This window comes from Sebastes fasciatus, chromosome 11, assembly GCF_043250625.1.
Source record: "Sebastes fasciatus isolate fSebFas1 chromosome 11, fSebFas1.pri, whole genome shotgun sequence".
Lineage (NCBI taxonomy): Eukaryota > Metazoa > Chordata > Actinopteri > Perciformes > Sebastidae > Sebastes > Sebastes fasciatus.
The window spans coordinates 8,912,781-8,936,482 of NC_133805.1; the positions used below are offsets into that span (position 1 = coordinate 8,912,781).

The 23,702-nt window shown below is 42.4% G+C and overlaps 3 protein-coding genes across 3 annotated transcripts; 1 reads left to right on the forward strand and 2 right to left on the reverse strand.

Annotated features, from left to right (window-relative positions):
* Positions 1-2,602: 2,602 nt before the first annotated feature.
* On the reverse strand, positions 2,603-11,052 carry psmb5 (proteasome 20S subunit beta 5). Its single transcript, XM_074650332.1, has 3 exons — positions 10,736-11,052; positions 7,769-8,075; positions 2,603-3,285 (listed from the first exon to the last, which is right to left on the reverse strand). The coding sequence occupies exons 1-3, from the start codon at positions 11,015-11,017 to the stop codon at positions 3,002-3,004; spliced, it is 873 nt and encodes a 290-aa protein (XP_074506433.1). The 5' UTR covers positions 11,018-11,052; the 3' UTR covers positions 2,603-3,001.
* Positions 11,053-11,813: 761 nt separating this feature from the next.
* psmb11a (proteasome 20S subunit beta 11a) lies at positions 11,814-12,854 on the reverse strand. Its single transcript, XM_074650765.1, has 2 exons — positions 12,226-12,854; positions 11,814-12,156 (listed from the first exon to the last, which is right to left on the reverse strand). Exons 1-2 carry the CDS (start codon positions 12,852-12,854, stop codon positions 11,814-11,816), a joined length of 972 nt encoding a protein of 323 aa, XP_074506866.1.
* Positions 12,855-14,481: 1,627 nt separating this feature from the next.
* prmt5 (protein arginine methyltransferase 5) lies at positions 14,482-23,131 on the forward strand. The gene is made up of 16 exons (XM_074650333.1): positions 14,482-14,662; positions 14,976-15,094; positions 16,746-16,831; positions 16,993-17,127; positions 17,212-17,321; positions 17,445-17,494; positions 17,609-17,772; positions 17,859-18,020; positions 18,119-18,196; positions 18,628-18,686; positions 19,481-19,603; positions 19,732-19,907; positions 20,129-20,332; positions 20,424-20,534; positions 20,620-20,684; positions 21,724-23,131. The coding sequence occupies exons 1-16, from the start codon at positions 14,565-14,567 to the stop codon at positions 21,874-21,876; spliced, it is 1,893 nt and encodes a 630-aa protein (XP_074506434.1). The 5' UTR covers positions 14,482-14,564; the 3' UTR covers positions 21,877-23,131.
* The last annotated feature ends 571 nt before the right edge of the window (positions 23,132-23,702 follow it).

Genomic DNA, 23,702 nt, shown 5'->3' on the forward strand with positions numbered 1-23,702 from the left:
AGAAACTGGCATGCATTTAAGGACTTGGGTGTACTGATTATATGACACCCGGAGAGCCTTTGGGGTGGACAAGAGGCAGCCAGCCGGGAGTCATTACCCAAACCAAATAGACTTCTCATTTATTTTTCCGTCGGGGTAGAGCATCAACAGGAATAAACAATGGCTGATAGATACTCAATCACCAAAGGCGTGTGCCCTTGCAGTCGGTGTTTTTCCTTTTGAAGATCCAATTACAAAGCATCAAATCATGGCAAATCACGCCTCAAATGTGAGGTGTGTGTGAATCCCAGAAAGGTTGTCAGGCTGCCCTTAGGACTGTGTTCAGATATGATCTGGTGTCTGGGACTGAAAACACATATGACCACCTGACAGATGGCATAATGTGGGCAGAGGGGTTATTTTCTGACAGTGTGAAAATCATCGTGCTGGCACCTTTCAATAACGCCAGCTGGTCTTTTTCATAGCATTCCGTCTAATTTAGGCGAAAAGAGGAAAGCTATTTTCTTCATTTTGTCATGCCTCCCCAGAGTGTCACCATCTTGCCCCCGAGTGTAAAGCTTTGTGAAAGTATTCTGAAAGCCGGTACTTACTAGCAGCTATACCTGTTGACAACCTGCAATCTCCGTGCCAGACATAGACGACCGCCGACACCGGCAGCCCCGCTGCCTACTGTCTGCTGGTCCAATGCCAAGGTCACGCTTGCAGACAGGATGGCTGAGTCCAAACACGGTGGAAAACCACAGGTGAGAAGTGTTTCCTCTTTACATGAGTAGACGGGCCAAAAGGGCAGACAGGAACATCCACACCAGTAACTACAGGTTTATGAATATAAATCCTTAAACACAATCGTGTCACCAAAATAAGAGCTACTTAAAGAGGACCTATCATGCTTTTTCCCTTTCCTGTTTTTTTGTGTGCACGTAAAAGATCTGCAAAGTTACAAAGCCCATGATCCACACCAAAGGGAGTTACTCTCTCCTATGCCTTGATTGAAGTCCCGCCTTTTCTTCCGTAACATGGTGATGTCACAAAGTAACACATTTGCATAATACCTATACCTGCCTATAGCTAGTTTGGCACACTCTCAAACAAAGCTAGTTAGAGTGGAGCTGGAGCAAGTCCGAAGAGTTTGGTTCGGTTGACCAATAACAACAGAGGTCCAACTGACCAATCAGAGCTGACTGCTATGAGAAAAATAAATATCATACAAGTATGCACACATGAAAATAAGCATAAAAGATCCTCTTTAAGAGTTCAGTATGCTTCAGAGTGAGGCAAACGGATTATTAATTAAACACTGGTATCGGATCGGTTCTCGGTGTCAGCTGATCCAAAGCCCAGGTATCGCTATCAATACCGGGACTTAAAAAGTCAGATCGATGCATCCTTAGTCTTATCCCAATTATACCCACATTCAATTGATTGATCAATCATCCATCCGTCTTATACTGTAGCTGTTTAGTGGGGATGTGGTACAAATGGGTACACTGGAATAAAAATAGGATTTTCAGTCTGCTTCATGTGCACACGTTCCACTATGCTGCAGCTCAAATGGCATCTCATTGCAATTATAGTAAGACTAAAATTGCAGCCTCTAAAAGCTGGCTTTTCTTTATCGTGGTAACGCTTCCTACACTATACTTAAATGACAAAGCAACGTGTCGGATATTTAATGGTGCTCCAGGACTAACCTTTATCTAACATTCGGATGTTATAATTTAGTCATTTTCAGTCCATTTGTGAAAAAAAAAGAAAGAAAAATCACTCCTTTAACCCCTGAACCCAGGAGAACGGTTAAAAGGTTAAATGCCTTTATCCACATTTTCTCCCTTTATAGCATATCTCCATGGGCACATGCACGGCCACTCTGTCAGTTACTGCTCCTACCGATGGCGCTATTCCCCCAATCACTTAATTTACTAAGAGCAGCATCGCAGACGAGACCCCGCTCATTTCCATTTATCGAAATCCCATTTCCATTCCATCTGCAAACTAGTCACCTGTGAAACTAGTTTTTAACCATGATTTGAAAGTGCACTGGCTTCAGATGTCTACCCCATCCCCTTTATTAGTGTTTATTCTCGACCATAAAAACCGCTGGAGGGGCACACACTGCCAGCGCAGGTCGTTACATTGTAAAACACCATGGCAGCGGTGGCACACAACATTGCGCATTGAGAAGCTAAGTGTGTCGGGGAGGAATCAAAGAATAAATTTCCCCCTTCCAATTAAAAGACGTATTTCTGCAACGTGAGCTGAGGGAAGGGAGCATTATCAATGAGGGGAAGAAAACACACTGTTACAACTCAGGAGGCACAATTAACTGAGGCTGGTGGTATGCAATTAAATAGTGCTATTTAGACAGTGCTACTCCCCGCTAATAAACGCAGAACGTATATAGAGGAGACAAACAGGCTTTGGATGTACCTCCAAATCCCAACAGCTGGGGGAACAGATGACTGAAATGTAAACACACGCAGCGGCAAAATGACTACATCAAAGGAAGATGAGGCGACAAGACTGTGTTTACATAAAGGATAAATTCAGAGGATTATTATTCACCATCTTGAAACCTAAAAGGTAAAATAGAAAAACAAGGCTCTTGGAAAAAAGACAGGTTTTATTGAGAAAGATGTAGTTTCCGAGGGTATGATCCGAATTAAATGTATGTAGAGCAAGCGCCACACTACTCCCACACTGTATTAGAGCCCGTTTGAGTCATCGGCCCCTTCTATGCTGCTCCTCATATCACACTGTGTGCAGGGTGAGTGGAGCTCACTGGTGTTGTTAAAAATGTACAATATAAAGGTATAAGCTGGCAACAAGTCAAAATGGGTCACAGAAGTAAAGCAAGTGGAAATCAATCGGCAGATGAGTCCTTTTTTTTTTTATTTGTTTGTTTGTCAACCCTACTGACATTGAGAACATCTTGAACATACTAAACTCCTAACGCTCCCTACTCTCTCTCCCCACTTCCTGGACCCCTCTTGATTTTTTATGACTATGCTTGACCCTTGTACTGCTGGTGCAGCATGAGCACGTCTTCCTGGGAGACCCGGGTCCATCCCTCGCTGTGGACGTGGTACAGGTTGACCTGCCCTCCGCTGTAAGCGTCGCGGAATGTGGCCTGGTAGATGGCGCGGCGGCCTAGCTCGCAGGCTTCCTCCACGGTCATGTCCTGTCGGAGGCCGCTGTCAATCACGCCGTAGGCGTACATGGAGCCCGAGCCCACCGCAAACAGGTCGCCGCACACCCGGTTCCCCTCTGAGTCGACGTAGTAGAGCCCTATGAAGGACAAAAAGGCAGGTCAAGAAGGTGAGTGGAGGAGGGGGGCAAAGGGAGTAGTGTTCGATGCAAAAAAGCATCCTCCGTTCTCCTGACTCAGGTGTTGAGCTTTGTCAGGAAAGCTGAGATGGTGTACATCTAATACCGCCGCTCTCGCACAAACAAACACACAAACTTGTTAGCAACACACACACACACACACACGTCATGTCCTCAAGAGAGAGAATATGAACAGCTGCAACCTCTCCAAGTGAAGTAAGGCTGGCAGATATGAACAGCTGCATCCTCTTCAAGTAAAACGAAGCCGGCCGCGGAACCTGCTGACGAGGCGCGGGCCACATCGCTGTCTGTCCAGGGGCCCTGCTCCGGGTCTTATTGATCCCTGCGAACACGCCAAAAATTAACTATCGACCCGCAACCCGAGCCGCGCAGGTAACGGCACCTCGCACCTCGAGGGGGGGGGGGGACAAACAGCGCGCTCACATCCTGCGGACACGAGACGAGTACAGCACATTCATATCCTTCCACACACAGAGAGACATTTCCTTCACCTCCACACGTACGCGCGCTTGAATAACACATGGAGGCGCGCGCTCACCCCACACAAAAAACTGACAAACGTGTGATCCAACTGCAGACCCACAATGCTCTGATGGACCTGTGAGGGACAGTTTGCTCCACACCACGCTTCGTGGACACATGCGAGACATTTTGTTCCGCGCCATGACACACTCGCTAGGCCCGATCCCAGAGAGTGACGTGGAACGGGTGACTAGCGCCAGCCTGCGAGCTCGCCCACAGCCAGTCCCCGCAGATGGTGAAAAGACAGCATGCGAAAAAAAAGGCATGTTTTTCATGGCGCTTCACAAAGCGAAACCTGTGAAAATGATACTCGCGCGGAGAAACGCAGGGACACGTGCGTATGAAACTGTCTAATATCCACCGCCATCACTCATCTCCCACATTAAAAAACACTTCAAAATGCCCTCAGATTGCACATCCTCGCTTGCAGAGTTCCTCAGCTAAACTAGTGACAGTCTATTAGGGATAGAGAGCCACTTGCTTTTCTGAAAAAAGGGGAGCTTACCATTTCTTTCAACTGGCAAATTGCAGCTTCCTCAGCCTGTCGTTAGCTTGCCATGATAATCATCCAGTGCCTGTCTATGCACGGTGGTAATTTGCCATTCTGAGACCTGTCTGTTCCTCTTGAAAACTGTAAGGGACTCGTTAAAGCCATAACGGGCAGGGAGAGAGAGTTGTAAAGGCAGGCCTCTTGTGTTGAGTAGCGCAGTTGACGAAGGTGGATGAGGACTCTTTAGGAGGTCCAAGTATAGAAGCGGAGCGGCACCAAAAAACACTTCCCACATTCACATGCCTTTTCCAAACACACCTGGGTCTTTGTAGAGCCATATCGCTTAACTGTCTCCGCACCTCAAACAGTGACGCAGAAAAGGCGGCGATGAGTGATCAGAAAAGAGAGGGTGAAATTCATGAGTTAAAGCGGAAGCGTAGGGGGGGGATGGTGCCTGGATGGTGGAGCATTGCCAGCCAAGAGAGACTCCTTCCACTCCGTCAATCCACTGACAGGTGCTTAAGGAGCCTCTTTTTTTTTTTTAAACAGCGGCCGGTGCTGCTAGCTGGACTGACAGCTTTTAGAGGTGGGGTGAGGAGCACGGTGCAACGGATGGGTGGCTAGCATCAAATGGGTCAGTGTCTGTCCGTCATCTGTCCTTCCCACTACAATTCACCGCTGGATCAGGAGTAGAAAGAGAGCAGCAGTTGAACAGAGGGGGGGGAAACACTATTACATCACCCTCTGGGGAGTGGCTGTAAAACTGACTGCCACATGGGTCTTCTCTGACGAGGCCTCATATCACGAGGGCTGCATCCCATTTAAATCACCTTATTGCAAACCCGTCATGTCCTTGTGGGGAGAAGTAGAGGGGGGCTACGCAGAGATTTCACTGTCGAAAGCAAAGCCTCAACTGAGTTATCAAGCAGTAACTATACACTGATTACAAGTGTCATAACATTTGATGTTATTACAGAGTCGTATTCGACAAGCTCCTCTACATAGGTTTTATTTGATTTATTTAGCATGCAGCTTAAGACACTCCATCAAGGGAATAAGTGCTCTTGACATGATTGTAGCCGGCTAATGAGCTTCCCGCCTAATCGCGATTGATTTAATTTACATGACATTTACCTCTCCATTCAATCATTGGCATTGTGGGGGCCATGGCAGAGCTCCCACACCTATTGAACTTATGCAGGGATCATTATTACCTCAATTGATTCTCTGGGATTTAACACGTGTCATTTAGGTTTGTTGGCATGCAGGCAGGCCGTCATTGTTCACACGGCCCTCTCTGCTCTCCAGACAAAGCCGGCATCGATTCTCGGCGGGGTGTACCGGGCATTATGCATGCGACCCAATTGTCCGGGGCTGAGACCCAACGTCCATCATACCGCCGCGCTCTCGCTGGCCCGCAGTCCCCGGCTTCATCGATTTCCCATTACTGTGTCACCGCGGCGGCCTCTTTAAGCACACCTTCTGTGATGTACGGCCTCACACTGCGTGGCATCCAAAAAGCCACAGCTTCAAATACAAAAGAGGGGCAAGAGCATAAGAGAGGCTGCAGTACCATCTAGTGGGGAACTCTGGGAACTACACGTGTTTACACTTCTATGAAACAGTATATGTAACTGGAAAACCACATGAATTGACCATTCTGTGCACAAAGGATCGTTACATTTTACGGCTGACAAGAAAAACTGCAGAATCTCCTTAAAATTGTCTAATAATTAAGCATCAGTTCATATCAAGGAAGATTAACTGCTAACCCTACACTGCAACAAAAGACCTGCATTTCAGGCTCAGCTAACCACTAAAGTTGAACCTCAGTTTGGGAAGTAATAAATCATCAAATAAACTCCTTGGGACTTAAGCACGCGGCTGATTGGTCATGACTAATAACACTGACATTGTGTATTTAAATGAGTGGGCTATTTTGATCATCGCATGAGCTGTAAATCTAAATTAATTAGTGAATATCTCATGCCAAGAGTGGGCAGTTAATGTGCGCTTCAGTAATTCTGTGTGTCATTCAGACCCAAAATACATTGAATATTCAAAGAAATGTGCAGTGTTGGTTTTAGGATGCTTGGAGTAAAATACATTTCTGGTAATAACAAAGACTGACTAACGAATATAAAAACATGCTGAAAAGTAGGGGTGAAAGAAAATATCGAAAAAATCGAATATCGCAACATTATGTTTTGTGATACTGTATCGATTCTCAAAAACTTTTATTTAATAGTTTACATGCAAAGATGAACTCAGTCAATCATTTATTTAATTTGCAAAGAGATGCGTCCTCTCAGTGTATGTGCCCTCTCAAAGTAGTGTTGATGATATTGGATGTTACAGCGACTGTGATAAATGCAAATGCAAATCCCACAGATCTGATTGCACTAAAAAAAGTAAACTTTACTCAGACTTTATGTATATGGTGGTGTGTTCTTCATACTATGACAGTATTCCTAAAATTAGATTTAAAAAATGGCAATATATTGCCTTAGTTACAGTCTAGCAATATACTGACTCATAACCCCAGTATCATGATACGTATCGTATCGCCAGATTCTTGCCAGTACACAGTCCTACTGAAAAGTTTTATATAAAAACAACTGACTATGGAAAATTCTAAATAGCTTGAGGTTGGAGTAAAACAACAGACCCTTATGAGAGTGAAAAGAAATATAAATCCATACTGCCTCATTTTCAGAATCTAAAATCTTAATTCAAACTAATTAGAACAAGTAGATTAATTGAGTAGATTAATGGATTCGTCAGGCAGAAAATTAATCTGCAACTCTTTGGAGTTGAAGTCCTTTTTCAAGCAAAAAAAGGAAAACATTTGATGTGAGGATTTGCTGCTTTTCTTTGTTTTATATTTTTGTAAAATAACTGTTGGTTGGACAAAACAAGACATTTGAAGAGGTCACCTTGGGGTCTGGGATATTGTGATGGCCCTTTTTCACTGTTTTCTGATGTTTATAGACCAATCGATTAATCGAGAAAATAATCAGCAGATTAATCGATAATGAAAATAATCATTAGTTGCAACAAATATGAAAAAAAGTATTTTTTTCTAGAACAAAAAGTTATATTTAGTTATATGTCAAGTTCTAAATCTGATATTACATTGCAAACCCCACCTATCTGTCAACAGTACAACAAAAACAGAATAAAAAAAATAAAGATACTATATATTCACTTTGGAAAAATGTTGCTACCTGAAATTTATCAGTCTATTTTTCAAAATAAAAAGGTGTTTAAATATTTATTGAAATGGCTCCTTACCTCAACACTAAACCATAATGATCAACTTTGTTGGCAGCTGTAGTTTTTTACTGGAAGAAATCATATTTTGGACCATAACCTAACATAGGCCATATGTACATGTGCTGTTGTATTTACCTGGACCTCTCTTGTCCCAGCCACACACCATGGTTCCCATGCTGAGTCCCATGCCCTTGTACTGGTACACCATGTTAGCGAGCAGCTTGGAGGCGGCTGCCACCGAGATGCGCTCCTTGTTGCGCAGCTCGTAGATGCGGCACTGGCGGGCCAGCAGGCGCTCCCAGAAGCTACAGTCTGCGGCTCCTCCGGCCATGGTACCCAGCAGGTAGGGGTTGATCTCAATCACTTTCTTCACTGTCTGCGAGGCGATGTAGGAGCCCGCTGTGGCCCGAGAGTCCACCGCTACAATGACACCATGCTGGAACTGAAAGAGGCAACGGCAGGGGGTGAACACATTAGTGGAGCACAGTGCAGCAGGAGGGGAACACACACAGAGCAATCACTGATTGATCAGTGATCAGAACAGTTTAATTACCTATTAGATACTTCTTATTTCTGTCAGGACAAAGCAGAAATGTGCTGCTGTTCTATAACTGTCAGACAGACAATATATGGCTCAGCTCTGCCAGAAAGCTGCTGGATAAAAGGGACGACCTCTGCTCTCCCTCCAGAATCCTCTATCAGTGAAGTGACAGTAACAGCTGTGTAGTACCAAAGTGAAGACAACAGATTTGGCCAGTCGGAGGGAGACGTCTGCTGGGGAGGTTTTCATCTACCACCCGCCCTCTTCCACTCAGGGATTAAGGGATGAAGTTGGCGTTATTTTATCTTTTCTTTTTTATCAACAAATCCCCTGAAGAGAGCGAAACCAACTGCGGGGATGTGGTTCAGTGTTTACAGGGCTCTGCTCGTTTGACGGAGTGAGAGGGAAAAGCTGGCTATTTCATTGTAATGACAGCATATGTCACCATAATGCAATAGTATGGCTCTTTTATGCGTTTTTAATAGTTTTTTTTGGACAACAATGTGTTCTGTGGCAGAGAGGCAGAGGCTATTATCTTGTTAGTAGCATGAATCCATTGTTGGGTTCAGTGTTTTCACAGGACTTGTTGATAATTACAGAATAACAGCACCCACCTATTCTTTGAGTGGAATGTATCTGGACTCACTTTAATCATCTTTTAAGCCTTGCTTAAATCTTTGTAGCACAGATTGAATTTTAGAAACCCCATTCCCTCTTTTGTTGACATTCATTAAGCTTTAGGGGATCCTACTTTGTTCCTCACTCCTACCACATCCAATGAGCATTCCCACAATAGTGTTTTTGTTGCTGTTTTTTGTGAGACTCCTGAGACTCATGGTGTGTTACTGTTATGACTCACCAGTTTTTAAAATGCTGGTGAATATTTTTTTATATTTACATCTCCAAGTTTGAACATTACTTGGGAAATGGAAGCAACATTCAATATTTCACCATCAGAATAGTATGTCTGCTTCTGAAATAGATCATCAGCTATGGAAACAACTGTCTTAAAATGAACAACATTTACAGAACGTATGATAGTATAATTAACTGAATAAATAATGGTTGTGAAAAAATAAATTGTAAATAAAAATTGTACAGGCTCTTTCTTCCTACCATAGATGTTTAAAAGCCTGGCAAGGCATATCATCACTGAAAACATTAACTTACATTTTGACCCATTAGATCCTCTGGTGTGGTTAAATAGCCTTATAAAAAGGGTTTAAATTGTTTATTTAGGTTGAAATAACATTGTACCAAATGCCGGATTGTAAATGATATACAACACATCTAACCAAATGTGTTTTAATGCCCCAGTCCTCTTTCACTTCATGGACGTGACATGTTAAACTTGGAAACAATAAGACTTTAAGACAGCTCTTTATTGTATTTGACTGTTATTCAGCAATACAAAAAGATAAAACTTGTACTATTAAAAGCACACAAGCTGATATAACATTAGGTAAAATACAAATTGAGGTCATTCTTATATTAATGTGTTGAGAAATGATGGAAGAGCATAAACAAAAGGGGTGGGATTAAATAAGTTTGTACTTCTTCTCACTCCTTTTCGAAATCTAAATCAAGGCATGAAGTGTTTGACAATTTATTTTTCTTATGCTTTTCATTGTATGTAAATACTACTTCTTTTTGACTGACCACTTGTTGGTATGATCATTCTCTTTTTCTTTATTTTTTATTTCATTTTTTTGTATTCTACATGTTCGAAATAAATATTGAAATGAAAATGAAATGAATGACATAGGCCTAGTTATTTTGTGATTTACCAAATTAAGCCAGACAAAAAGCCATGTGTGGATGCTGCACCAGTGCTGTTGACATCTCCATTCCCATTCATGCAGGTGCAAATAAAGCCGAATAGCTAACGTTATCGGTACTGACCTGTGACACCTAAACAGTAAGTAGGCTTATGGTCATAATGGCTGTCAAAACAACACACATAGAACTGCTTTTGAAGGCAGAAATGTTTAACAAAGTTATTTAAGTTATTCCTTAATACAAAAATATAAAACCTGTACTATTAGAAGCACACAAGCTGATATAACATTATGTAAAATACAATTTGTGGTCATATTTATATTATTGTGTAGAGAAGTTATTGAAAAGCATAAACATAAGCCTAGATATTTTGTTATTTATCTAATTAAACCAGGAGAAAAAGCCATGTGTGTGTGGATGCTGCACCAGGGCTGTTGACATCTCGTTTCCCATTCATGCAGGTGCAAATAAAGTCGAATAGCTACTGTTATAGGTAATAACTTGTGACATTTATACAGTAAGTAATGTCAAGACTGTCAAAACCACACATATAGAACTGCTTCTGAAGGCAGAAGTGTCTCACACAAAGCTCACGTGAACATCTGCAATGATAAAGCGGTTTGTAGCCATGTTAGCATGCTAACGTTCAAGACGTTATATAAACCCTCAAAGCATGCTGTACAGACTCTAAATGATTTATTAAACCCTTAAGTTGACAACTATTACATTTCGTTAGAGTTAAACGACCCCAGCTGTCTGTAATTAGAGACTAATGGACTCACTTTGAATGCTAACGTGGTGGTCCCGTGCAGGAACTCGATCTTCCTCTCGACGCCGTCATCCTCTCCACTCAGCGCGTTCTTAACGGAGAAACTGAGCCCGTCTCCCGGCGTGGAGTCGAACCCCACACCGCTCTGTTCCGATCCACAGCCGAAACCAAAAGGTTGACGATTATTATCGAAAGAAAAATCCGCATAATCATTGTTTAACACACTAGCGAGAGCCATCTTTGAAACTGTCTGATGGGGATGAGCAAGCAACTTCCGGCGGGTATATTGAGTCATGGTGGTAAAAATTTCACAGCGCCCCCCTGTGTTTGTGGAGGACTGCATGTACTGCAGGTACAGGTCAATATACAGCTGTGTTAAACCTGCAGTAGGCAGAATGTTTTGGGTATAATTGGGGAAAAAAATTCTATAATAACCTTTCAGCATATTGTAATTCAAGTGTTCTGAGAGAAAACTAGACTTCTGCTCCTCCTCATGGCTCTGTTTTCAGGCTTTGAAAAATCTAGCCAGTGACGGAGACTTTGGCCAATCACAGGTCATTTCAGAGAAAGAGAGTGTACCTATTGGCTGTTCATTCAACGGAGGTAGCTGTCAATCACTGGTGAACTCTTATCAAACGCTCAAACTAGGCAGCGCTGTTCAAATGCCTAGTTTGACCGCTTGATCGAAGTTCACGAGTGATTGACAGCTGCTTAGAGACGGCAAGAATCCAGCTCAGCTCTGATTGGTTGTTTTCCTTCAGATCGAGATGCCATTAGGAGCACCTGAAGACACCGGAGGAACATGATTTTTTTTCAGATTACCTGTCTCATGCACTACTGTCAGGATATAGTGACCGTTTTACAAAAACTTTTTTTAATCATATTTGCTCCAATTTTCCTACTGCAGCTTTAACTGTGCAGTTGTGACCCAAATAATCACCAAGATAAACATCTACTTCATACTACTTCTGTGCTAGGGCAGCCTACATGAAGTAAAGTTAGCTGACAAAAGTGAATAAACTCTGAAGAAGGTTGACTTAATACACTCCTATTTCTACATTGTATACCCCCTAAACCACCGGCATTTCGCTTCATCCTGAAGCATCTAATTCAGTCACTCTTTTTCTTTCCTCCACCATCTTCGCCCTCCTCTCCATTTCTCTGTAATATTCCTCTTTCAGGTCCTCTCTCTTTCTTCGGCTCCATCCCTGCTCTGTGATGTGGAAGAGGTCCACATTGTTTCCTGAGTAGGCGTCCCGGTGAGTGGCTCTGAACACTGCTTCTCTTGCCAAGGAGATGGCCTCTTCTTTACTCAGGCTCCACCTCAGCTCTCTATCCAGGACTCCATAAGCATAAGGAGAGCCTGACCCCACAGAAAAGACGTCCCCCTGCAGTCGGGCTCCATCGCTGCACACATATATCAGCTTTGGGCCACTGTTAGAGGATGCAGAATGTGCCATCGCAGCAACATCTTGGCTGCTAACAACAGCTGTCTCTTCTGACCTCTTTGCACAGTCAGTGTTACCGGCTTCCTTATCCCAGCCGCACAGCGTAAGAGCCACACACACTTCAGTCCCTTTAAAGGGGTGCAGCATAAATGAGAGGAGCTTGGCAGTGCCACGTATTGACAGGCGACGTCTGTGCCGCAGTTGGTAGAGTCTGATCTCTCTGATCAGGATTCGCTCCCACAGCATGCAGTCTGCACCGCTCCCAGAGGAGGTGCAGACCAAATGGGAGTGAAGAGGGGTAATCTTGTCAACAGATGGACAGGCAACAAGTCCCCCAGCACTGGCACGTGTGTCTGCAGCTGCAATGACCCCACCTTGGAAGATGAAACTCAAGGTCGTCGTTCCATGACTTAGAGGGAAAGGCCTGCGGGCCGCCACTGAGCGGTTGGCTGGGGAAAAAGGGATTGGATGTCTGCGGTTGAAAGAGGCAGAGGTCGGCAAAGTTGGTATGAAGAATTGCAGCGGGGTCCCACTATTTGTCCCAGATTTCTTTAGTCTCCTTAATCCAAAATTGTAATCGTCAGTCGTATGAAAAGATGTGACTGTATCTTCGAAATGAGAGGCAGGAAACCACTTGTGATGCACGGGAGTGTCTCTGAAGCCACAAATATCTTCCAAAGCCATAACTGTGTAATGAAGCAGATCCCAAGGATAGGCAGGCAAAAAGTACTCCTTAAACACAGATCAAAGCAGAGTCCATTAGGAAAACGTGCTAAACAAAGTCATAAAACAAAGGTAAATCCCACTATGTTTCGTAATGGTGACTGCTGCCACTTAGTCTCACTCTCTCATCTCACATCTCGTCTGAAAGACCAGGGTTTTTACCCTTTTATAGCCCTCCCAAATATGACACTTTGCACAAAAGCACACACGTACGCCTATATTCAAAACCATTTGAGTTGACATAAGTGATATTTGATCTTACCTGCTGTGAATGTAATATCCAGAGAAGCCCTTTTCTGCCAACCGTATATGTTTTGCTGAGTGTCAGAGTCATCTTGCTAGTTGTGTGCAAGTTCATACATATCTTTTTCATCATTTTCAGTTTGTTGCTAAAGAAAGGCAGCAACCACCAACAGCAGGATCTTCTGGCAACCTGCTTTACTGTACACTGTAAATTATTTCACAGTACGGTACTATATCATTTTTATAGTGAGGTGTTGTGAAATGAAAGCTGTATACTGTGACCTTGCAGTAGTTATGCCAGTATATTACTGTGATTTAGCAGTATGCTGCTGTAGAGTTACTGTATTTAACTGTAATTTCACAGTAAATGTTTACATTACTGTGATTTAGCAGTAGGCTTACAATGTAAACTGTACAGTGTAAAATATTTGACTGACAGTAAATTACTGTAATTTGCTGTAAATTTACACTAAACCAGTGTAAAATACTGAAAAACAGTTATATCTGTTAACCCATCAATTACTTAAAACATTGAAAAATAGGTTAAAGTCAAATAAACTATAATTTTTACACATTTATTTAGCATATAGAGAAACCTCTCCTGATGAATTCACAGAAGCTTGCAGTAATCACGGCTGTAAAAGCCATGACTTGCATTAATTTCACAATAAAAATTATGAATACTGTATTACATTGTGAATATCTTATATCTTAATATATTATAATGTAATTTATTGTGAATTATTACAGTTGCATCTTGTGAAATCCTGGTAATAATTTACAGTGTAGCTGTGTCTACAACAGAATTAGTTATAAAGGAATTGAAGTAGGCCTTATAATTCATCTAATGAAATAAATAAAATAAATAAAAATAAACATATTTATAAAAATAAATAAATAAATAATTCTGACAATAAATTTTATTTTTATGACTGTTACTTTATTTTATTTTACAGTAGTGTGTCTACAACAACAAAATTAGTTATAAAGCAATTGAAGTAGGCCTTATAATTCATCTAATGGAATAAATTAAATAAATATGAATAAATATATTTATAAAAATTAATTAATTAATTATTCTGACAATAAATTTGATTATGTTACTTTCGTTTATTTTACAGTAGGCTATAAAAAAAATACTTGTCTTGCAAAAACATGTCAGTAGAACGACAAAAACAATGACGTTATAAAAGCTTTGACATCAAAACATCAACTGTTGAGTTCAATATTTCATGAACAAAAGAACGTGGATGCGCAGTTATCGCGATAACTTACGAAACATGCAACTGCAACTACTTACGAAGCCATTTTGGGTCTACATTATCTTGCTACCCAATGAGCGCGGACGTCCTTGCAGAGCCAAGATGGCGTCAGTTTCCTCGTTAGACAGAGATAGGTCCCAGTGATTCCATTCAGTCGGCTAAAACCATGGCGTCTGGCAGTACTGGGAGCAGGGTGTCCTGCGGGAGAGACTTGAATTGTGTGCCGGAGGTAGCAGACACGTTAGCTGCGGTCGCCAAACTCGGGTGAGGAGAGTTGCAACACTCTGAAAGTTATTTTATTTAGTAGAAATGAGCTAGTTAGCTTGTTAGCTTCTGTTAGCATGATGCGCGGGTTAGCTAGTGATGCTAAGCTAGCCGGTGAATTACCAACACGTGCCCAATCACAATGCTTGATACTGGGGTGAAGTGTTTATTTATACTCACACAGGCTGCTCTGTTAGTATGTTGTTAGCCAGCTGGGTGATAGTTAAGTCAACAGTTCCAATGCTACTTGACATTATAAATCATGACAGTGTTATAATGATGTGCTTTCTTTCTTTCTCTCTCTGGTGTCCAGGTTTGACTTCCTGTGCATGCCTCTGTTCCACTCGAGGTTCAGGAGAGAGTTTGAGTTGGAGCCCGCTAAATCCAGATCAGGTGCTCATACCCGGTCAGACCTGCTGCTGTGTGGAAGAGGTTTGTCCTTCTAACGTTGCACACTTTATCTTCTATATAGTATCAGGCGTTAGTAGAGAAAGAAGATAACTATACCCCTGTATGCTGGAACAGGCCCCTGATGGATGGATGGATTGATGGGTGATTACTACATGATGTCAACAGGGGTTTAATATCTGACATTAGGAATGTTAGAAAATAGGGAACATCAAAGCGAGACAATGTAATCATATGAACAAACAATCAACTTAAAATAATTTTTAATGAGGCAGACATGGTATCATAGACACTCAAAAAAGAAATTACATAAGAGATGATGGTTGTATGACATAGCTCAAGATAAGATAAGATATTCCTTTATTAGTCCCGAAATTTGCAGTGTACAGCAGCAAAGGACAAGATGCATCAGCTAACACAGTAAAAAGGAGCTTAACAAAATATGAACCATTTAAATAGAAGGAAGTATAAAAATAGGAGCAGTATATGCAGTATTGACAATAAACAGACTATTAACAAAATTGCACAAGTAGAAAATGATATTGCACAGTGAGAATGAAATGAAATTCCACCTGAAAATATCAGGTTATTGTCAGTTTTTGGTGTGTAAGTGGTCTACTGGGAGCAGTGCTGGTTGTGGAGTCTGACAGCTGCAGGAAGGAAGGACCTATGATAGCGCTCCTTCACACATTTTGATGGATGGATGGATGGATGGATGGAAGAATTGATGGCTGATTACTACATGATGTCAACAGGGATTCAATATCTGACATCAGGAATGTTAGAAAATAAGAAACCTCAAAGCTAGAAAATGTAATCATATGAACAAACAATCAACTTAAAATAGTTTTTAATGAAGCAGACAAGGTATCACAGACACTAAAAAAAGGAATTACATAAGAGATCATGGTTGCATGATATAGCTCAAGATGCAAATATCATTTTAGTGATTAGTATACTAAGTATAGTATTTATGTATGACTTCACTCACACTCACTTTTTCCCTATTGGTCTGTCTATTGCAGCATCACTAACAAAAATGATTTTAGTTTTAGGGCTGCACACTTAATCTAAATTTTATTGAAATCGCAATGCTGCAATTTTCAGATCACAGGATGAGGAGGAAATCGCATTATTTGTTTGTTTTTTTGTGAACATCTTTTTATTAGTTCATGTTGATGTATACATATACAGATGTAGTTCCAAAACAATTAAACCTAAATCGATTCATGGTATATTATGCATGTAAATAACTATACCTAGCGTAAAAATAGTAGTATGGAAACATGCATATCGATATACAATATAGCTTAACATAAATTGGTATGTCTGCACAAACCGATACAAGCGTACCTTGCCCCTATGTCCACATGACCTAAATCATATACTTACGCATGCACCATGCACGTACATACACACACACAAACACATGTGTCTACATGTCAGCAATTTGTTTTATAACTATATTCAACCCCACCCATTTCCCTGAGTGATCTCTATATTTTTCATAATCGCGCAGCTGTAGTTAGTTTCAGCCAAAAAGTGGTTTGCAAAAAGTGGGGCCTGTAAAATCTATATGTTATTATTGAGATCTTGGATGACTCAAGGGATTGATAAGAAACTAATAAGTCAGTTGATCTTTTTTTTTTTTAACTATCCATTGTGCTTTGTCTAGATTGGAATACTCTCATTGTTGGGAAGCTCTCACCATGGATCGACGCCGATTCAGAAATCGAGATCGAACGCAGAAACTCAGAGTCTGTAAGTTCCTCAACTTGGATGTTGATGCTAAAAAGAGTTCTTTGATCTCAAGATTTTATGGCATGAGTGAACTTATCTTATCTCTACTCCTCTGAATCTGTCTCCTCGTATCGTCCCGTCATGCTCTCATCATTCCTTTTCTCTGCTGTATTTCTCTCCAGGCTCTGGCACAGGAGTTAAATTTCTCAGCCTACCTGGGTCTGCCCGTCTTCATGATCCCCCTGAAGGGCCCTCACTGTGCCAACTTAGCCCGTCTGCTGCTAAACCACATCCACACTGGACACCACACCTCAAATGTAAGACACAACATTAAAAAGAACACCTAACATGCACGTGTAGATTTTGAATTCTAACTGTTGTTGTCCTCCGTGTCCGATTAGTTCTGGATACGTGTCCCGCTGATGGCATCGGAGGACATGCGGGAAGACCTGATTGAGAACGAACCGAGCACTAGCGTCGATGACAGTGTTGATGAGAAGACCTGGAGCTGGTTAGTGTCACGCCACCAGTCCACTTCCTGAGCAGTAGAGTGCCGTCTGCATGCTAAAATAGCCGCCATTGATTTCCTTTAAAACCGTGACTCATTTTGTTTACTTGCCTCTGCTCCTTTTAGGTGGCACTCATTTAGAACCCTTTGTGATTACAACAAGAGGATCTGTCTCGGTGAGAAAGCACACTGTGAAGCACCAGCCCCGGGGCTAAAGTCAGTGCATTAAGAAGAAATAATTATGTCCGTGTCTGCTACTGAAAATGCACTCTTTCTTTGTATTCCTGAAGCTATTGAAGTTGCAGCAGACATGCCGTCAGACACTGTGATCGATAAGTGGCTCGGGGAGCCCATCAAAGCAGCCATACTGCCCACCAACATCTTCCTAACTAATAAGAAGGGCTTCCCTGTTCTGTCAAAAGCCCATCAGCGAATAATCTTCAGTCTTTTCAAGGTATAGTTCCACAGATTCAACAGAAATTAAACACCAGCCAATACTTTGGAAGTGTTGTTTTAATAGAAAACAATCTCTTTTCTTAGTTGGAGGCCCAGTTCATCTTCACAGGCACCAGTCGCCACACTGAGAAGGACTTCCGGTCCTACCTGCAGTACCTGGAATACCTCAACCAGAACCGGCCCGCACCCAACGCTTACGAGCTCTTTGCCAAAGGCTATGAAGACTACCTGCAGTCTCCCCTCCAGGTGAGGAAGTGCTCATTTGTTTTCACATATTAGGAAAAAAAAATGTTTTCTTAACCTTTTGATGATGAAGGCTAAAGGTATTTTCTTCCACCCTTTAGCCACTCATGGACAACCTGGAGTCTCAGACCTATGAAGTGTTTGAGAAGGATCCTATTAAATATTCCCAGTACCAACAGGTAAGACCAACTAAGCCTAAAAATAGCTGTTCAAATCACCCATATCTTTACTCTGTATATGCTGTGAATTTGGAAACAATATCTACAACGTGGGAGTGTATATCTTTAAGTTGCAGGCTCATTGTGTAGTCTACTGAAAAGTGTATTTTATTTGTAGAGCACCCATTGGTTTGGTATCAGATTCAAGACAAAAATATAATAATATAGCAAAGTTATCTTGCCCGTTCTTACACTGAGCTTTCGTTTAAAATGTTTAATTTGCTCTCCAGTGAATGTTTGCATTTGTAACTGAATGGAGAGCTTGTACTGACAGGACAGATTATCACTTGTGAAACGCTCTCACACCACTGACATGTCTCTGTTTGTGTGAAGTTGGCGTTAGACAAGACTCACAACATATTGATGCTCCTGCTTTGTCCTTGTGTCTACAGGCTGTATATAAATGTCTACTTGACAGAGTTCCAGAAGAGCAGAAAGACACAAATGTTCAGTGAGTACCTCTACCTAAATCTGTATTTAAACAATAACAATATAGTGTGAAATCTTCAATTGCTGTTAGTGTCTGGATAATGATTTATACCTTGAGATTACATTTTGCAACCAACAGACTCCTGATAAAGCTCCGTAGGGGCTGTTCACATGTTGCATTTTTTGCGCCCTCAAATCCATTGTTGTCAATATAGACATGCGGAAGGCGCGCTAAAATGAGAGAACAATGCCGTCGCGGCACACAAGCGTTCCCAAGCCCCTATTTTTCAGGGTGTGACGGCAGCGCCCCGAGATAAATATCAGTCTACTGTAAATATGGAGGACAGGGTAATCATTCTAGTAGCTACCCAGAGCTTTATGATCTGTCCCATGGACTATTTTACTTGCTTCACCGTTTCCATCCAAGGACGTCACAACATCCGGTTGAAAGGTCCGCCAACTTTACACAGAGAAATCGAGCAGCAAAGCTAGTGTGAGGCATTTACAGTGCTGGAAATCCATTTCTTTGTTTTGACTTTGTTTAGCCAGTGAGGCTTTCTCCTAAATCACCATCATCGTCATCGCAGCATGCAGGTTTTGGTTGCTTAGTAACGGCAGGTGTGACAGGAGCACAACCTCCTAAGCACCTTGAAATAAAATGAAAGCAGCACGGCTGGCATTTTCCACACGTTTTCAGAAGCAACATGTGAACGGCCCCTTATACTACCTCTAGTCGTTAAACATGGTAACATGCTTGAGAAAATAGTGAGTGATATACAACTCCAGTTGTGAGAAGTCTTGTCATCTTTCTCACAGGGTGTTGATGGTGTTGGGAGCAGGTCGGGGTCCCCTGGTCAACGCGTCCCTGCGTGCTGCCAGACAGGCAGACAGGAAGCTGAAGGTGTACGCTGTGGAGAAAAATCCCAATGCTGTAATCACGTGAGTGGAATATATGCATTTGCCTTTTCAGTTTAACTTTTATCATCAATCTGTAGAGCCTTTAAATGTGAAATGATGGTAGTATTGATTCCATGCACAAACATTTGAACCGGTCCATACCTGTACAGGCTGGAGAACTGGCGCTTTGAGGAGTGGGGTGATCAGGTGACAGTGGTGTCATGTGACATGAGGGATTGGGCAGCACCCGAGAAAGCCGACATCATCGTCAGCGAGCTGCTGGGATCGTTTGGTGACAACGAGCTTTCCCCTGAGTGCTTGGATGGAGCGCAGCACTTTCTCAAAGGTACTTCAATGTTGTGGTTAAAGTGAACTCTCTCGGTTGCTCTTTTTTCTTCTTTTTTTTAAATGATCAACTACAAATGTAGAGGCGGCGTCATTGAACGCACCCTCGGTTGTTTGCCACATGAAACACGAGGAAAGCATTTGTCATCCTCCATTACCTCCCATGCTTCCTCGCATCTCAAATCACTTTCTCTTTTCCTCGTCTGGTCACGTCAATCTCAGATGGCGGAGTGAGCATCCCCTGTTCCTACACGTCCTTCCTGGCTCCCCTGTCCTCCTCCAAGCTGTACAACGAAGTGCGGGGATGCCGGGAACGCGACAAGGACCCAGAGTGCCATTTCGAGACGCCCTACGTGGTGCGCCTGCATAACTTCCACCAGTTGGCCGAGCCCAAGCCGTGCTTCACCTTCAGACACCCCACAAAAGGTAGACACAAACGCACTAAACTCATATTGTACGCCAAGTAACACTTTGACATGATGCGTTTTGAATATGTTTGCTTTGTTTCTTCTTTCAGATATGAACAATAACCGGTATCAGTGCCTCAGATTCCCAGTGGGCTGCAACACCGTGCTCCACGGTTTTGCTGGCTACTTTGAGACCACGCTGTACAAAGATGTCACACTCAGTAAGTCATTTTAATAAAGAGGAAGTCATGTTCTGCTTTTAGATCAAAAATATTCATGTTTATATTGTGTGTGTGTTTGTGACAGGTATAAAACCGGACACACATTCACCTGGAATGTTCTCCTGGTTCCCGATCCTCTTCCCACTCAAAGTAAGTCATACAGTCAGTACTTAAAGAAATCCTCTAAAGCTATGTTTCCACCGCAGGAACTTTCCCTCGGTACTAAGAACCTTTTGAGGAACTAATTGCGTTTCCATCACAGGAATCAGAGTCTAAATTAAGTGCAGGGGACATTTAAGGGGCCTTTTTACCCCTGAAAAAGGCCCTGTTCGTGGGGTAGTACTTTCTGAAAGTACAGGAACTTTCGGGGTGGATTTTGCAGGGATGATCGGATGATCTGATTGGTCAAACACACATACAGCGCCGCTGCTTCAACTGTACTCGTGTATTGCTTCATTCTCAAACAAGGAAGTACTCTAGTATCGATTTAGGACTATTTTAGGAAGAGGGAAGAGCATTTTTCTTTTTTTAACAACATTAAAAGTAGAGTTAGGCTCTGCTGTTGGCTTTCTGACTTATTTTAAAAAAAGACAGAGAGAGAGAGATCGTGCGTGCGAGCGAGCAAGCGGTAAACAAGTGAGAGACAGCACGGCGGTGCTGTGAATGAGAAAAAAAGCTATTTTCTGTTTCATGGCGTTAATGTTCTGAAGCACAAATAAATAACCTTAAATCGCTCAACAGATGATTTACTGTGGAGACAGATGCTCTTAGTTTCATTTTCCTCCGCTGCATTCATTACATCTAATGTGCTTCAGTAAATATATGTCGCAGTGAGACAAATCCTAATGTTTATTTTCCAGCTTGTTTTTATAGATGAAACTGGCGGACACACTGAACTGCAGGCTGCAGAGCGTGTTTTTACAGCTGCGACCACCAGCAGCCCTCGACCCATGTCATGTTGCTTTTCATACGTCAGCGGACTAATTTGCCTGATCTTCGCAGGTCTTTAGACCGCGGTGGAAACGCAGACAACAGTGGGCTGAAGGAACCTTTTAGTTCCTTAAAAGCAGTTCTAGATACTAAGAAGTCAAGGAACTTTTGGTGGAAACCCGGCTTGTATGTAACAGTATACGTCATTGCATTCACATATTAATCCTTCACTTCTTACTCAAATTCTCCCTTCCAATAGCAACCCATCGCCATATCCCGGGACGAGGACGTCACAGTGCGATTCTGGCGCTGCAACAACGGGAAGAAGGTGTGGTACGAATGGGCCGTGACCGAGCCCTCCTGCTCCGCCATCCACAATCCATCAGGACGCTCCTACACCATCGGCCTGTGAAGATGACACGTCAGCGTCTCGGTGGCAGTTGGAGTGGATGTGGCCCGGCTCTTTTTATACACGCAGTTAAAACCTGGACTTGTGGTGCAAAACCCCCCCTAAAGTGCGGTATGGGTTTTAAAATGACCAGTGGTAGGCACTTTTTGAGCCGGCGATGGAAAATGTTGAAACCAGATTTTTCAGTCTGTGTCTCAGCGGGCGTGGCCTGTCACCTGTACACAAAGTGTGTTATTGCTGTGAGATTGGCTCATTCACATTAGGTCAAACACCTCACCACTGGTTTTGTTTCTTAAAGTCTTTTTTTTCCTCTACTGTTCTGAACAGGCGTTGAAGACATACACACTCAATCCAACAGAACCTTTGCCTTATCAAACAAACACATATTTCATACCGATACAGTGGAAACCGCTTATAGTGATCACGGTTACAGTCATCAAAACGCTTCTATGGATCAAAAAAGCTTGGGACAGAATCATTCCTATACTAATGCTGGTTAAATAATTTGGTTATAGTAATCAAGTAGTCTGCTTCCAGTGTTCATTTTGGGTCTTTTCATACATGACAACATATGGAAAAACAATATTTTTTGCTTTACTCGCTTGATACTTTGCCTCGCGGTAACCCGTCTCTGTTCCAGCTGGTTACCCGAGGCTTGTGCCGCGTGCACATTGAAATCATGACGGAAAATTTTTAATTTTCTTTCATTGAAACAAGATGTAGCAGCAAAACTCAGTGTTCCTCAACTACCTTACAGAAAACGAATGTGCTCGGGGAAAGCACCTGTGGTTGAAGCCGCCCTCGTCAGGTGGATTGATAATGCCCGGTCACGTAATGCCCCCTTAGGGTGAAACTCTGCCGATCCTCAACCAACCGGCAAAGCCTCACCCCAAGCGGGTCCTCGGTGAGGGAAAAGGCAGAAGAATTAGCAGCAAGCCAGTAAATAGAGAAGCTGTCTTTTTCATTACTTTATATTCATGCAATTAAGATACACGTGTCAATTAGATGGTAATCTGTATGGGAAATAATAATCATCCGCTTATAGAGATCAATTTGACCCGAACAGATGTAATCACTGTAAGAGGTTTCCACTGTAATTAAATGCTGATGAATCACTCTTCTCCTCAACACAAGAGGGTCAGAGGAAGGTTATTCACGTCACATACCATATTGTTCCGGGGTCGTCTCTTCATATATTTTTGTTATTTTGTCTCTGTATGTTTGAACCATGTCAATAAAAACACTGCAATGTTCTCCACATGCTCTGCCGTTTGTTTGGTATCAATGCGCTCTGCAAGTTTTTGGGATCGGTGTGTAAATCTTTATGAATAAGCAGGAGCAGTGTTTATAGTTTGTTTAAAATGGCAAGCTGAGCTGCAAAGATGTTGCAGTAGTTGTCCAGTAGGTGTCACCCCCCCAGATGACAGTCTGCTGCACCACAAGAAATCAATGTCTTGGCTCACGCTAACCTAATGTGTGTTGACCAATAGAGTCTGTTTAAATTGACTTGTGCTTTGAGTGGAAATTCATTATTTCAGGAGCCTTGTACCTCTTTAGCACAAGTTCAAACACTTAACAGACCTGTCGGGTGTAACAACACTTAGTCACCACTTCTAAACTTGACACAATAATGTATTGTACAAGTGTGTTTCTGCATCAGTGCAGCTGTCGAGATCAATTTAACTCAGACGCTTCAAAAGCACTTAAATATGCTCTTCAATCACAGCCGTCACAGTAATCCAGTTCTCTAAAGCCTGACACCTTCCACCTCCTGACACCCGTCTAGTCTGTACACCCCCATTCACCATGTTTTACTTGGAACTTTACCA

Excerpts from the sequence above, each read along its gene's own strand:
- psmb5 (XM_074650332.1), bottom strand. The coding sequence starts at position 11,017 with ATGACTCAATATACCCGCCGGAAGTTGCTTGCTCATCCCCATCAGACA. Across the intron at positions 8,076-10,735 it reads CCACCACGTTAGCATTCAAA|TTCCAGCATGGTGTCATTGT; the intron begins GTGAGTCCATTA and ends TGCCTCTTTCAG. Across the intron at positions 3,286-7,768 it reads CTGGGACAAGAGAGGTCCAG|GGCTCTACTACGTCGACTCA; the intron begins GTAAATACAACA and ends TGTCCTTCATAG.
- prmt5 (XM_074650333.1), top strand. The coding sequence starts at position 14,565 with ATGGCGTCTGGCAGTACTGGGAGCAGGGTGTCCTGCGGGAGAGACTTG. Across the intron at positions 14,663-14,975 it reads GCTGCGGTCGCCAAACTCGG|GTTTGACTTCCTGTGCATGC; the intron begins GTGAGGAGAGTT and ends TCTGGTGTCCAG. Across the intron at positions 20,685-21,723 it reads CGATCCTCTTCCCACTCAAA|CAACCCATCGCCATATCCCG; the intron begins GTAAGTCATACA and ends CCCTTCCAATAG.
- psmb11a (XM_074650765.1), bottom strand. The coding sequence starts at position 12,854 with ATGGCTTTGGAAGATATTTGTGGCTTCAGAGACACTCCCGTGCATCAC. Across the intron at positions 12,157-12,225 it reads AACACTGACTGTGCAAAGAG|TGGCCCAAAGCTGATATATG; the intron begins GTCAGAAGAGAC and ends ATCCTCTAACAG.